Source organism: Typopeltis vanoorti, chromosome 21 (genome assembly GCF_054136105.1).
Source record: "Typopeltis vanoorti isolate ZY-2024b chromosome 21, IOZ_Tvanoo_1.0, whole genome shotgun sequence".
NCBI classification, from domain to species: domain Eukaryota; kingdom Metazoa; phylum Arthropoda; class Arachnida; order Uropygi; family Thelyphonidae; genus Typopeltis; species Typopeltis vanoorti.
Window position 1 is genome coordinate 67,635,140 of NC_143569.1, and position 17,057 is coordinate 67,652,196.

The following is a 17,057-nucleotide window of genomic DNA, read 5'->3' on the forward strand; positions in this document are numbered from 1 at the left end:
AATTTTGTATAGCGTTATTGGCTTATTTACTGAATAAATCCTGTACAAGACTATGTCATCATCACCACCATCATGCATATCAAGGATTTAGGCCTAGCATGGCCTGTTCCAGCCTTAGAAGTTATTGTTGAATCGGAGGGACCCTGTAATCCCTAGAGAGCGTGTCCCCTGGGTGGCGGATAGGGGAGCCCACTATGTGTGTATATATATGGTGGGGTGGTCTGAATATACTGAATAAGAACTCATGGACCAACAGGGCAATCATCTTGATTGTAAAGGAAGCAGCACTCCCATGGACCCCTAGCTGGATCTATCCTCCTCCTCTTCTAATTTGAGGAAGATCCACTTACTTTAATCTTTCCTATAAGGCCTTATCAGCCAACTCTTCTTATTTTATGGCCCTTATGCTATTAGAGTACTCGAGGGCCATGGGGTCTTTTCATTTCTAGCCTTACAACTATGCCCTCTCTATAAACCTTATTATAATTCTTCTATAATCTACTCTTCCCCCCCCCCCTTCAATATACCCTATTCCGCCTATGGGTTTAAATTAGGAAGGCTAGTTCAGAAGCCTTAAGGTAGCAGCCCTACCACTAAACTATTCCATCGTCAGGCTAGTCCCCTGACATGGAGAACATAATTCTACTTGTAAGCTGAGAGAAAAAGATAATCAGATTGAATCTATGGGAAATGACCCTGGAATGGAAAAGGTAAAACAAAAATGGAAATAACAAAATACAAGACTGTGATTTTGACAAATTATATTCTCGAATTTTTTTTTCTCAAAGAAGCCTGTCTAGAACATTTATTGTTTCCATTTGGGACAATCAAATACGTACTCCATTCTTTTGATACATGCACATGTTTTTCTGCAGATACTCCTAAATTTCCAACTTTGAAACAATCTTTGCATCCCAATTTTCCTTCCTTTATATCAAGCCATTTATACTGTTCTAAAAAAAGTTATTAGTTGTTTTTCACACCAACAATCTGGAAGAGAAGGATTAGATTTTTCTCCTAATAAGGAATTTTCTTTATCGTCACAGATCGAATCTTCTACAATATTTGAAGAATTTGATTTTTCACAAAGATTTATTGTATCTTCAGATGTTGTCTTTGTTTCTGCTTCTTCAAATTTTGTCCTTTTAACGTTTAAGAAGTTTCGGAAATCGCTTTGCCTCTTCAACATTTTGAATAGTAAGGGCTGGGAAAAAAAAATTTTCTTAACATTTTTCTAATGGAAAGAAATTATGTTGTTCTTACATACATTTATTAATAAACAGAAATAAGCAATAATAAATATTCTTCTGTTTCATTTTTTCAACTAACGGCTATCCGCTTTTTTTGACTACAAAACTTTAACCCTGATTAAAATTATTTTAATTATAAACAAAAAAAAAAAAAACGAAATAAAAACATATAAAGAAAATTTTCCTATATTACATACAACTTACCTAACTTATAACCTATATCTTGCCTACAACGATTATTATTATTATTTATTATCAAATGAAATCCTGAACAAGATAAAAAAAATGTAACACTAATATTACCATTCGTTTATGACTGGCACAATTATACACTGTGAGTAGTCAAACAAACAACCAGAGACTGTAGCCGTCGCGACGAATTTTTGTTTATCAATGTTGCCATTTCCAAGAGTTAATGTTGCAAGTTCTTGGAAATTCGCCGAAAAATAAAGCATTATTATTTATTCAAATGTCCAGTAGGCAGGGGCGAATGCTGGTCTTGAAATTCACGCTTGCTCTTGTTATCATTCAGGGAGTGAGAGGTGTGATTGAAATCTGATTATCTAAATAATGAATTACAGGTAACCCCCGTATAACGCGGATGTTAGGTTCCATAGAAATGCCACGTTATATAAATCGCATTATGCGAGATCATATAAAAAAATATAAAAAAAAACAAACAACCAGAGACTGTAGCCGTCGCGACGAATTTTTGTTTATCAATGTTGCCATTTCCAAGAGTTAATGTTGCAAGTTCTTGGAAATTCGCCGAAAAATAAAGCATTATTATTTATTCAAATGTCCAGTAGGCAGGGGCGAATGCTGGTCTTGAAATTCACGCTTGCTCTTGTTATCATTCAGGGAGTGAGAGGTGTGATTGAAATCTGATTATCTAAATAATGAATTACAGGTAACCCCCGTATAACGCGGATGTTAGGTTCCATAGAAATGCCACGTTATATAAATCGCATTATGCGAGATCATATAAAAAAAGTGGGGTTATGTTCCGATATCGGTTTTTTAAAAAAAAAAAAAAAAATTATATAACCAACAATGACATATCCAACAAAAATATATTTTTATTTATTTCATGTAAGTTAAGAAAACAAACTATGACACAAATGCATAGTATAAAATTATAAAAATTACACATTGTAATTAAGCTTCATTGCACGTAATGCATAAATGTTTTAGGCAAAATAAAAATAAGTGCATATTTTAATCTTTCCTAACACGAGGATTTGAGGATCGGTTAATAAATATTAGTTTTGTCATGTAATCATCTGATGCATTACTACAAAACAGTAGAGTAATTCTGTCTTTGGAAACTTTGAATCCCGGAGCTGATCTTTCATTTTTCGAAATGTAGGTGCGTTTTGGCATTTTTTTTCCAATATAACCCGGATTCATCAGCATTGAACACCTGGTCTGCATTATAAACGTTGAGAGTTTTTTTGTTTAATAAGATTTCCATCCAAACGAATTTTCTTTTCAGTGCATCTTCTTTCCAAATTATTAGAGATTTCTTCATTTTTCTCTTAGAAAATTCCGTACACGAGCAACGAGCTTTGCACTTACCGTTGACCCAACAATAAACACTTTCTCGGATTTTATGTTCATTCTGTTTGTTTGAATTGTTGATTCATTTAAATTCAAAGTCCTTACAACAACTGGTTTTTCTCCATTTTTCAACCGATCCATAATTTTATTTTTTTTTCTTCGAGACGAATTTTCTTTTCAATATTCATTTTCTCCCCTTACAATGCAATTTGTGGCCATTGCTATACTTTTTTTTTTTTACATAAAAAAAGCATTACATATTAATTATGTATGTAACTCACCAGAAAATAAAGTGCTCAGCTTGAGATAACACGCTCATGATTTTTAATGCGCTTTACTGGCAGAAAACGAAGACAATGTTCAGCAATAAACACTTTATACGGTATACAATTGGCGTACATCCCCTAATATAAATTTGCTTCGCGATACGGGCAGACACAAATTTAACGAAGATAAAATTTGATTTTTAAGTAGCGCAGTGAAAAATATATGAAAAGATAAAGGGTTACTACAATTTCTAGAATGTATTTTTGTCAAAACCGCGTTGAACAAGGGTTACTACAATTTGTAGACCGCGTTATATTGAAACTGCGTTGTATAAGTACCGCGTTATACGAGGGTTACTTGTACTGACAATTTAAAACTATATATTTAGAAATTTATGTACATTTAATCATACAAATACAACATTTATTTTTACAAATGATATGCTATATTTTTCAATTTAGTTACTTGAATACAAATTTACTATTTCTAGATATACACAAAGCTTTTGACTCTGTATCAGGGCCGGCTCTACCGACGGTGCAAGACGTGCATTTGCATGGGGCAGCAAAATATGCTACACGGGTCGACTGTACGAAAAATAAGGGAGAAAAGGGGGCAAAATTCCTAGGGACGACCCTGCACTGTATCACATGAAATTTTAATTAAAAAAAAAAATTAGAAGTCATAGGAATACGAGGTACTGTCCTAAATTGGTTCAAAAATTACTTAAATGCCAGATCACAAATTGTAAAAATAAGCAACAGCTATAGCAGCTCCAAAACAGTAGACTGCGGTGAACTGTTAAATTGATCCCAAGGATCCGTCTTGGGACCAATTTTATTTAATATTTATATCAATGACTTCTGCAATCTAAAACTAAACAGTAAAATAAATACTTTTGCAGATGATACAGTACTAATTTTCTCTACAGACACAGCCGAACAAATGAAAACCATCGCGAATGCTGATCTTTCGAAAATTGCTTCCAGTCAAACAAACGTCTGAATGTCTCAAAAACTAAATACGTAAATTTTAACTTGCGAAATACAACTGGCAAAATGAACTTCACTGCACGATTAATTTTGATTGGAATTGCAGGACAAATTCAAATTGCAACTGCGAGAAAATAGAAAAAGTCAGTGTAAAAACTTACTTGGGATTAAAAATTGATAGTAGTTTAAGCTGGAAACCGCATAAAACCGATGTAAATAAAGTAAGGATTATGTTAAACAGACTTTACTACCTAAACAGATTCTTAAATTTAAATATGCTAAAAATATTATATTCTGCCTGGATTCAAAGCGCACTACAATATGGTATATTAAGTTGGGGAGGAATCTATCGCACTACGCTGAAACCTTTAGTCTCGACTCAGCATAAAGTAATTAAAATCTTAACTAGAAACAAATATAAGGATACTGGCAATGTGTAATAAATACACCATACTATCCTTTAGATTTTATACGTCTATAGGGTACTATTATTCATAAAAACGACAACGAATACGTAAATATCAAACAAGATGCTTTCCTTAGTAGACATAAGGGCCTAAAATATGTATATAGTTCCAAAAGAAAATAAAGAAGCAATATACAAACATTATACTTATTTAGCGCCAAAAGTATTCAACACACTACCTTTAACAATAAGAAATGAAACTAACCCAAACAAATACAAAACTCTAATCAAAGAGTATTTATTTTCCCACAGAAATGAGGAATCTCTGTTCAAAATAATTGCATAAATTATTGCTTTTTAGCATATTTGTATTCAAAGATCATAAAAATTTTAATGCTATTTAACTGCTTTATTTTGTTCCTAATTAACTGTTACGCAACTTTCTCTGTACATATTAGCATGTCTCCTGCCATTTTATTATGTAATTATATTATAATAATATGTAATATGTATATTATATGCATGTACATATGTGTATAATGAAAATGAATCACGTAAATTTTTGTAACTTTATGCATATCGCAACCTGGATGAGCTGTTGCTTTTGTACTATTATAGGAAGCTTACAAATAAATTTTACTAGTTAAAAAAAAAAAAAAAAAAATCTAACCTACGGTTCTTCTTTACGAACTGGTCAATAACATCGTCATAAAAAGTTGTTGTAACTTAATTTTCCCAAGCAACACGCACACTCGTAAAGGCTGCTGAAGCTCACTGGCTAGAGCTACGTGGACTGCGTATGGTTAAACCATACGCAGTCCACGTAGTTTAGACACACAGTCCACTGTTGGTTTAACTAACAGAGTGAGACGCGTGAAATGGCTATGCGCGCGCATGAAATCACAGTGCCGCTGCGAGGACCTGTAAGCTCCTACAACCGAGCAAGCCAAGATAGCTTTGACTAGACGAGCAAGCATCGACCTTCGATACATAACGCAAAGCTCAATTATTGCCGCGCAAGCTTAAGACGTCTTCTGTCTACAAAAACAAAAGCCTAAATGGAATGCTTATAAATGCATGCATTTATTAACAAATAAATAGTACTTCTTTCTCAATTAATGAGCTTGCGCAGCAAGCATGGAGAATTCGCCACTGCCAGTCCGGGAGTTTTGATAACGTGTTTTTGTTTTAATGAATACAGACATTGTTTAGTAAATAAAATCGTTTCCAAATTCCCGTTCGTAAATTGCGTTTGTGTTTTGTCAATTCTCCTTTATGCATTTATTTTTGATGACAATAATAATAATAATATATGTAAGTGTTTATTATACAATTTCAAAATATTTACGAGAAAAAGTATATACTATCATTCATCCTTTCATGAAGAATTTTAACAACCGGCTGGCGCGAGCCGGTCCCAACACACCAATGATCATAACACCTCAGAATGTATAAGAGGGAAAAGGAATGGAGAGGAAAAGGTTAACAAAACAGGTGTGCTTGATGCCAGGAAAAAAGATTAAAAGAAGATCTAAATCAAGCTGTAATGATTCAGTCAGTTGTATGCTGGATGACCAATATGTAAGATCAACAATATTGGAAACTTGACAAATACAAATTCCTGATAGAAACTAGTAACATAATCATGTAGTACTGTCATATTATCCTGTACATCCCAAGAGTACACATTAAGAATTGATGATTCCTTTAATTTCATCTGTTCAGCCAATGAAAGTATAAATTCAACAAATCAAAAGTATAAAGGTGACAGTAATTATGAAATGAAGTCTTATTTTCAACTCTCATTTAGAAATGAAACAATAAATTTATTATTTGACACCTCCAGGGAGGGCACCTACTCTACAACTCTCCGTCTCCACCACTCAACCTCATCATCTACACCAGCGCTTCCCAAACTGTGGGCCGCGGCCCCCTTGGGGGAACGTAGGTTTTGTTGAGGGGGGCCGAGAAATAATGAAAACAAATTTAAAATGTTTTAAGAATAAGTAGATTTTTTTATTTTAAAAGAAACGTATTTAACTTTTATTATTTATTATTTCTTTTTTGCTATTTTTTATATTTTAATGGAAAAATTCACACATTGGTGTTGGTTCACAAACTTTGCTTCCTGCGTATTTCGGTGCTTAATGAATATTAGTAAATATTGCGTATTCATATGTTTCATTTCAAAACAGTGGTTAATTGTATTTACTTCGAATGCTCTCCAGGGAAGCTCCAAATCTTCCTGTCCCTTTCATCACGCGTTCGTAATCAGGGACTGTTGATATTGACTTTATATACATATCAAAACTCGTTTTATATTATCACTGTCATCCGAGCTAGTTTTCTGTTACCAATAAAAGTTTCGCATATACTTCACACATGAAAAAAGGCTTAAACAAGTTCATGTGGGGTGATAGTAACTCGCTTGTAGTGGTAAACAACACCCCTCCCTAACAGCCACTATACTGCAGAGTCAATAAAAACAAGTACTTTTATTATGCCAGTGAATAAGGTATGAGGAGTCTGTGTAATATATTTCTCAACAAATAGTGCAATTAGAGACAACTGGGATAAAAACACACTAATTAATGAATCACATGTCCCCTCATACAGAAACTATGCTGCAGACTGAAACAAAACCATATGTGGCATGGGCAAACACAGTATCTAAATAAAAACTATTGTTATTAATTAGATGTGTGTGAGTTCGATTTAACAAGGCAGCAATAAAATTCAACCGAACGTGTTAAAATTCGTAAAAGTGTTAAAACTAAGTAATATATATATATAATGAATGTTATGGCAGTTTCACATATGGAATTCGGTTGAAGAGAGTTAGCCTTTCAACTCAATTGTCAGCTATGCTTTTATCTTTCGGTTGCGCGATCTTTTGTTAACACCGCACCAATCATATGCACGTTTTAATAGCCTGCCTTTGCTGTCTGTTTCGCGTTAGGCTTAATTACCGTAAAGGGAGAAAAGTCACAAAAGAGAAAAATGTTCCTGGTCCGGGGATCCGTTATTCAGGTAATATTCACTAATTTCATGTTATCAGTTTGTGGTGTGCCAGTATCGTTAAGTGATATTATTTGATCTATTCTACGTTAAAAAATTTAACCCTGAGATGGATAAGTGGCTGATAAAAAATAAAAATAAATCCCGCGAACAATCAGAAGCAGAAACAGACTCAAAAAAAAAAAAAAAGGACAGTATTTCATATTTTACCAGAACAGCCCGTATCGTCTTTAGAACCAAACAGTAAGAGGCAAAAAATGTAATATATGCATTTAATTTTTGCAATATTCGCTGTGTATATTTTGTATTGAATATAAATACAATAAATATCTCTCTATTACGATTTTTTTTCGAGGGGGGGACCGTGAAATATTTTAATTTTTGCAAAGGGGGCACTGACATCTAGAAGTTTGGGAAGCACTGATCTACACCAACCATCTGACAACCAACACTAGTATTTTCACAGACAATCAAAAACATCCATGCCCACAGCAGGATTCGAACCCACAGCCTTTGGGCTGGAGAGCGGATACACGAACCACTCCAGCAATTCTTTGTATTTCTTATACACTAAATATTCCTGAATATCTCCATGTACGACTAAAAAATTTAAATATTAGATATAATTTTATTTACACCATGAAACATTTATTAACTTCCAAGTTAATCTTACCTCTGTTGTTTCTTCATTATTTCCACAAACAACTTCTACCTGAATACCACTGTCTGCACTATTGCATTTGGAAGTCCCACCATCCTTAGAAGATTTATTCTTTTTCCTTTCTTTTGATGACCTAAGAACTAAAGGACCTATTTTAAATCCACCATCATCATCTTCCATAGAACTAGGTGGACTGCTCTGAGTTTTTTGCACTGGTTTATGAAGTACCAATGGACTTGAAAGTACCGTAACCTGATTCTCCAGATTTGCTGTCTCCTTGCTGGAATCACCAGCTGAGTCATCTGCTGTACTACTCCGATCACTCGTAGAACCGCTAACATGAACAAGAGAGTCATTCTTTCTTCCACGCTGAAATCTAAGAGAGAAACTTTTGCGAAATTTCTGTAACACACTGTCAGAAGCTGAGCCTCGGCAATTTGGTGTGCGAAGAGAAGAGCATCTAGGAGCAAGTGCAAAACTACCATCAGGTGGTGGAGAGTATTCTCCAGAAGACAGAAGCTGTGAACCATCAGAATCACTTTTAAACCTAGTAATACTACCAGAACTGGATGAAGATTGCTGAAGAATGTTGTTAGCCTCAACATCACTATAAACTTGAGACCATGGGCGAGGCACATCTTTTGCTGATTCTCTAACTTCTTCGCTACTGTTAGTCCTGAATTCTGGAGAACTGGATGCTTTTAACTGCCTTTCAGAGCGAGAAATTGGTCTATTCCTAAGTAACCGTGTTGGCGGAACCTTTGACTTTTTTTCACTGCATCTTGCAACACCAACAGATGAAGTTTCTGAAACTAGATCTTCACCAGGCATTTTATGAGTTTGAAAACCACCTGCTTCCTCTATTTGAATATCTGTATCTACAAAACCCAAACCCATGGCTTGGTGACTGATAACAGATTCTGAAAAGGCTTCTGATTGTTGAGAATGCTTGTCATCAACTTCCTGTAGAAAAGCAATATAAAACATATTTAATATAAAATAATAAATATATAATATTCATTAAAACAATCACAAAGCAAATTATGCTGCTTGCTTTACAAACATTTTATTAATGGTACACTTTTTCTTTCTAAAAATAAAGCAGCTATCATGTATGTAAATAATTACCAATATCTATAAACAAATTTATTAAATATTTTAATTTTATCACTTCAAAACCTGCAACATTTAACATGCATTTAAAAATTCCTATTTTTAACAATGAGTATTTCTAAAAGTAACTTTAAAGAAATACCACCTTTAGAAAGGCAAAAGCAAAGATGTGGCTAAAAGAAATTTTTTTAAAAAAATGGTAATATAACAAAACAGAATGAGCACATTACAGACATTCCTAAGGAACTTTCAAATGTGTAAAACCTAAAATTTTGCACTCAAATTTAAACATATTCACATTAAATTTAATATTTGCATTGAGGCATCCTTATTTTTTAATATGCATAACATAATGCCCATAATGAAATATATTTTTCACGTAATCAGTATTTAGTGTTGTCCTGATTTTTTACCTTTGCTTGGTTAAAAATAATGTTTTGTTTGCGTTATTTAACTAAATTTATAATTCACTATTTTTGAATAGTGAAAATTTAATTTTTACTATCAAACCTATTACTGCAAAGGTTTTATTCAAAAAATAACTTTTTTTTCCCCCCAAAATTCAAAAACCATATGTTTGCACTTGACAGAGCAAATGGCAAAGATATTCAAGAATTTCAATTATCTGAATGTTTTCCAGGTTAGTATATTGCATTTGGATGTTTTGTTAAATTTATTAGAACCTGAAATGTTCAGATGTTTAAACTATTAATAAACATTATACTCACAGAACTAAAATTTATGGTAAGTCAACTTGCATAAATCTGACAAAGGAAATGTTTTAATAAACACCTGCAAGGCACTAGAACTTGCCACACCCCTCAAAAAAAAAAAAAAAAAGCATTATGCACTAATTATGTGCTCTTCTTGATTGAAGGCACTTGATGGCATTTTAACTAAGAAGTTCTGAACAGAATTACCAAACATTTTTTTCAAAAAGCACTAGTTGTGAATGTGCTTCCACGTGCAAAATTCGTTTGCTTACACTTGGATAAAGAATAACACAAGAATAGAATTTCTTGGCAAGTTTAATTTAACTAACAACCAAGTGAAAATAAACTTTCTACATCTGTCTCTAATCCAGACAATTTTAATAATGATACACCTTTGTTCTACTTGTATATAAAAAATATATGATTTCTGCACTAATTCAACCTCACTTAATTCAATATCACCAATGAAACTTTGACAAAGATTAAAAATGGTCTGTGTAGTGGCCCTTCCTACAATAGCATTATACATGTCCAAAAGGGGAAGGAGGGGGTGCTTTCCATTATGGGATACAAAGGCAATTAATGCAAAACAATTAGTCTACATATACATAGAAATAACCTAGTTGTGAATGGGCTTCATGTTTGCTTACACTTGAATAATGCACAAAACAAGAATATATTTTTTTGGCAAGTTTAATTTCATTTCATTTTCCCATCCATGTACAAAAGAGATAAAAGGATATGTTAATACGTAGATTGATCAATTCTCAGGAAAGATATTAAAAATCAGACTAAGGCATACAGATGATTGCAGCTACTGACCAAATGATGTATACAGGATAAAGTATTCACTCAAGTAGTAAGTAATTTCTGTTAGGCTTACTTGCCTATGCTTCCCCCCCCCCTGCTGGGTTTCAAAGAAGTTTTGGGTTTATTTTAATTGTATATAAACAATTATTCCTTGATATCAAGAAATGATATACCATCTTGATGTTCACACAACAAAATTAACCCTGCACTTAGATGAAGAGAATAAATAAATATATATATATATATATTAAATCCATACATGGCACTAATATGCTGTAAGTTCTGGTGTGTGTGATTATTTTATATGACATTAACTAACATCACCCATCATGAAACAAGTCAAAAAGTTATTTATATAAAAACTGGTTTATCTGAAAATTTTATATATCTTCTTGATTGAAATCAAAAATAATTCACACTTATATCATACACCGTAGTAATATTTACATTTAAATTCATGTGCCAAGTATTTAATTTCGATAGCATCAAAATAAATGATAGCATCTAGAGATATTTAAAGCTGCACGTATCATTTGTGCAAATTCAAAATATCTGCTCGTTTGATGATAAAATAGAAATTAATCGTACAGTTGAAGCAAGAAATGTGCAAACACGCTTAAATTAATAAAATAGCTTCACAGATTTCACTAAAATTTCGATGAATGTGTTAGTTTATGTAGAAAATTATTATTTTTTGCTTCGTTGTTGAAATATAATCCTCCCATCCTTCAAAATGCTGTAACGTTTTATTAAAAGTGCATTTTAAAGTATACCTGGTTGCATGGGCCGTCCCGTGAAGGTTGTACCCCGCACAAAAGCGCCTGATCAGGAAGGGCGCCATTTCAAGACGATAAATAATAGTAAATTCTTATACACTGCTCTTATTCACGAAGTAAAACTTTATGGGGGGCGCTGAAATATAACTTTGAACAAAGGCGTATCTTACCCACAGGGCGACCCTGCCTGGTTGCCACTCTCAAATGGGGTAATCAGTATTTTAAGAGGGGATGGGAATTAAAATAAGCTTACTTTTCGCTGAAATATTCCTTGATAAAGCATCAACATCGTCGAATCTTAATTGAAACAGTTGATGTGTTCTTCAACGAGGTAAAAACTTATGTGCGGTGTCAACTGCACGTGAGAAAACTATCTCAAGCGGATTTACATAGGACGGAGGGTTGCCAACAATTCACCCTTAAAAATCATCCCTTAAGGATATGAGAAAATTATAAACATAGTCAATGCCAGCTAACGTTAGGCAACAGAAAATGGGTGAAGACATCTAAGAATTTAATTTCCGAGAAACACTCTCTTCTGAAAATCATTAACCAGTTTCTCGGAAAACGGGATGTCTTTCCACTATAAGCTGATTTGAACTCAAATCTCTTTCGGGTAAACCCCCCCCCCCCCCGCCAAGTACACACTTTCTTCACGCTTACTATGCATAAGCTACTTGGGATATCTATTATATATTTAGATATCTATTGTTCTTTATTTGTAATATAATTTATAATTCGATTTAATTTAAAATTCATGGAATATGCACGGCTTTTGATGAAATAAATTATATGGACCTAATCCACCGATGTGTAAATATCTAAGAGGCACAAGATACTAACGAACAAAAATAAATGAATATACTGTATATATTTTTTTTTTCTTTTGTAAATGGTAAATTATCGAATGGACAAGCACTGAGATCTTCAACCAACAGGCTGCGGGATGAAATCATACTGTACTGAGACCACGATTGCCAGTCTACTGGAGGCCTAAAACTTTAAGAATTAGAAACATGGAATTATTTCGTCACCCACAGTATTAATTGCATATAAGATTACCTTTCATGGGCAAAATTCACATTAAAAAAAAAAAAAGTACGTTCGGATTTTACGTTTAACATAAAATTATAACTGCACTAGAGGTCATTTGTGTATTTCTAACAAAAAAAAATCAAAAAATCCTGTTACAAACTTTCGTGTATTTAAAGCTATGTTTCTTTGGGTTTTTCGCACTTTTAAAATCTCAAAACTAATATAATACGTCCGCTGGGCTCAAAATCAATATTAGAGTATTAGTAAACAAACCCATTTTCAAATGACACTGGATTACATACATACTATCACAATAGAGATGCCGAAGTAAACAAAAAAAAAAAAAAAAAAAAAAAATGAGAACTATAAAATATATATTATTTGTTCATTAAAATAATTAAAAGTACATCACAACAAAATAAATAAATAAATAAAAATCAACAGAATTGGATAGAACAGAAAATACCTATCCCAAACTAATATTAAATTTAATAAATTGCAAACCAAAAGGAAAGAGAAGATTAGACCTTGAAAATGTCATTTAGATGAAAAAATGAGACCAAACAGATTCCATTCATTGTATCCAAATGGTTATAAATACAGCTGACCCTTGAACAACGCCTGTTTGAACTGCGCGGATCCACTTTCAATAAATACGCTGGAAAATTTTTTTAGAGATTTACGACAACTCGCAGAAGAACTGCGTAGCCTAGAAATATCGAAAAACTGTCATGAATTCATAAAATATATGTAGATACTAGCAGTGGTGAGCTATGGAAATTTTAACAAAGGGCTCGCATCGTCGAGCAAAAAAAAAAAAAAAAGTCGTATTTCACACAAAAACGTTTATTAATACAGCTTGTGTACAAATGCCAATCAAAAAGTATGAGGGGACATCAACCTGTAAAGGCTATCATTTTTAAACAAATATTTCATGATCTAAACATGAAATGTTTGCACACAATCATCTGTGTTAATTTATCTTACATAAGAAAAACATTTTTTTAACTATCAAAATATAATAAGAATAAAATCTTTTATAATCGCACATATGCAATAGTCCGCATTTTTTATAAATAAAATAAATTTCTTTTGTTGCGATAGAAGTTTTTATGACAAACAATCAATAAATATTATCTAAACACAATAATATTTAAATGTTATATTTCTCTTCTGTTTTTATACTTCAAGTGATAATCAACGGTACCAATCAAGGGGCATTATTTTATAGTCCTGTTTATTTATATGCGATTACCAAAAGTGAATTCTTATTTGTAAAAGGGTAGTAACAGTAGCTATAATATTTTATTTAATAAAATCACTTTGCTAGGTTACCGTATGAATTTTTCGCTTAATATATTATATTTCAAAAAATTGTGTTTTTGTTTGTTTGGTGTTTTTTTTTTTAAGTAAACAAAAGGCTCGCAAATTTGAGAAAAATTTAACAAAAGGCTCAGGCGAGCCCCTTACAGCTCACCACTGGATACTAGTCCAGTGGTGAGCTGTAAGGGGCTTTTATTTTATTACCATTTATTACCATAAAATATACACAAATCTATTATAATAAGTTAAGATTTGTCAAAACTTACGCACACCAATACTTACAGACCGTACATGGAAATTTGCAGTCGAGAGAAACCAAACGTAAAGTTGCAGTGTTAAATCATCATTGCATAAAATTAATTGTTATTAATTAATTGGTTAAATATAATTAGAATAAAATAATTTTATAACGATTCAATCAGCGTATAGGCTAGGCTACCGTGAAACAATCGTATCAATTACATTAGGCTACCAATAAAGCAATCATATTGCTGCTGCTTCGTTATCAATGCATGAATCGTTATACCTGTAAATAAATATGAATAATTTCTTTTTCACATTACCTTTTCATTTTTGATGTCTAGTGTTAGTGATACGTAAAACATCTACAGTATTTTGTATCATAGAAGACAATATCGACTGTTTATGTTATCAGTAAGGCTTCCGGTCAAGAGCAGGTCATCAGTAGTAGTTGGGTTTCTGGGGAGTCTAAAGTTATAGTCAAAAGCGAATTTTTGAACAAAGCAGGGTGTGGGAACGCCCTTAATCCCCGCGTTGTTCAAGGGTCAACTGTAAATCGTACTGAGATTTTCTGAATTAAAACAAAAAAAAAATCAGCCACTTTGTCAACCATATGTCTATACATGGAGGAGGCTAATCAGTTTTAATGGAGTTCGTGTGATGTTGAGTTTTTTTACTATAGGTAGGCATATATGGTTGAGACTTAAGGGTTTGGGTTCAGATTTTTCCACTACGCTACTGTAAAAAAAATTAGTGAAAATATCTATTAATAGACATAAATATTTTATCTAATAGTAACTGATATTTTTTACAAAATTTTATCTCAGGGGAGAATTATGGGAGGATCAAACTAACAGTAAAGCAGTGGGCGCCAACGGGAAGACCAGAAAAAGCTGTAGTAAAAAACACATCACACGAACTCCATTAAAACTGGTTAATCATACGGTTCCTTCCATAGAACAAATAATCTTGCAATACTATTCCATTAAGTCATACCAAGTCGAGTGCAGTTATATACAAGATGATGGACCAAATGCTAGGACACTAGCAAGTTTTAACTTCATTCATCACAATATAAACCACTTCACAATGATAATCCATTAAAAATAAATAAGTATATAGCAAAACAAACACACAAAGTACATCGATTGTTGCTATAGCTACAATCTGTGTATTTATTTATTAAAGGCATCAATAAAAACGATAAAAACAAAATCTCAAAAAACGATGCTTTGTGGCTCGTTATGTATTACTATCATAAGTCGTAGGCATGTTATATTATATTCATCGTGTACAGCAAAAGCTTTTCTTTTATTCCTTACATCAGCGCTTCCGTAGTCGAGTCACAAGAAAGACATCAGTTGTCCTTTGATCAGAAAGATTTGGTTCGAGTGTCAAGAGCGCGGTGAACTTTTACGAAGATTTTACGCTTATAGGCGAGTTAGCCACCAATGTTGGGGGGGGGGGGGGGGGGAATTTATTTAAATCTTGCAAAACAGGCAAACCCAGCCGGAAAATACGCGCAACTGACAGACATCATACCCTCATGGACTTAGTTAATTCAGCCATAATCCTAGACAACCACCATAGCGCTCCACTTGAGGAATGCACTGGTTTTCAACATTTTCACTGTGGTTAAGCATTGGCAGGTGTCACACTTGACTTCCAACCATATATGATTTCCAATATTAATATGAAACAACTGCACCATAATAAAAAATAAAAAAAATTAAAATTAAAAAAAAAAGCTGTATTTTTCCCACTTTGTCTAGGGTTTTCAAATTTACCGTGCGAGAATTATTGTGCGGTAATGATTTTAATGAGAGAATTTAAAGATTTCCAAAATCACAACTGTGTTCTTCAAAACGCAGAAAACTAACATGTTAAAACACACGAATTATTAGCCAAGAGAGAATTGGATAGCTCATGAATCAAATTAATTACGATTTTTATTTATCTGATAGTTAAGGCAAGATGGCTGACGATACTCTGGATAACGTTCTCCAAAATTTGATTAGTGACCTCTTGGAAAGAGAAAATCAAACTATTCAAGTGGACAGATAATCTTAAACGAAAGAAAATATTCTATTTATAAAACAAGCAATAAACTAATTCTGAATTAAAGGTAATCAGCGCCCTACTGGCTACTTATTTGTTATTATTATTATATTTTTGTGTGTGTTTTATTAAACCTTGTCGCATATATAAAGGTTACTAATGGTTACAGGTTTGTCTGAAAAGGCTGAGCAATCTCACATTACGACATTGACGGCCTATTGATTAACTGGAAACATTTGTTGGCCTTTTTCATATGGACATTATTTAAATAAAAAGGAAAATATTACTTACATATAACAGATTATCTTTTCAATTTATCATATGTTTCAAATTATGAGTAGGAAAAGGGTTCTTGTTGATTATATATGATATGAATCCTTAAGTTGGATAATGATTCTTTCTAAAATTAGACCTGTCAGTAATTTTTCTCCCCTCAGTAGAATAAAGTTTATTATCAGAGAAAATTATCTCTAGATTATTTTTTTGTCAATATGGGTAGGTCGCTTAATGTTTTCAATAGGTGTAAAATGTATGTATATGCAACAGATTCCACAAAGTTATCCTAAAATAATCCTCAAACAAGGATTTTATGATTGCTGTATATAGTGGTATGCTTGGTGAATTGGAAGGAAGAGAAAAGGTAACGAAATATGATGCATTTATTACAAGAAAACTTCAACAGTGACTATTTCTTGCAGGGTAAGAGTGAAAATAATGATTTTCACTCTTACCCTGCAAGAAATAGAATTCGGGTAAGAAAGAAGAAGAAACAGACAGGAAAAAAAAAAAAGAACAGAACAAAGAAGCGCAAAATCATACTTAAGGATATCAAGAT

The 17,057-nt window shown here is 32.8% G+C and overlaps 1 protein-coding gene across 4 annotated transcripts in view; it reads right to left on the reverse strand.

The window, feature by feature from the left end:
- Positions 1-17,057, reverse strand: part of RhoGEF3 (Rho guanine nucleotide exchange factor 3) — a 424,099-nt gene that overhangs the window by 67,107 nt on the left and 339,935 nt on the right. For all 4 annotated transcript variants that reach the window (XM_090411467.1, XM_090411468.1, XM_090411469.1 and 1 more), the window contains one exon: positions 8,167-9,117. In XM_090411467.1, coding sequence (XP_090267593.1) covers positions 8,167-9,117 — 951 coding nt within the window. The remainder of the gene's footprint in view (positions 1-8,166; positions 9,118-17,057) is intronic.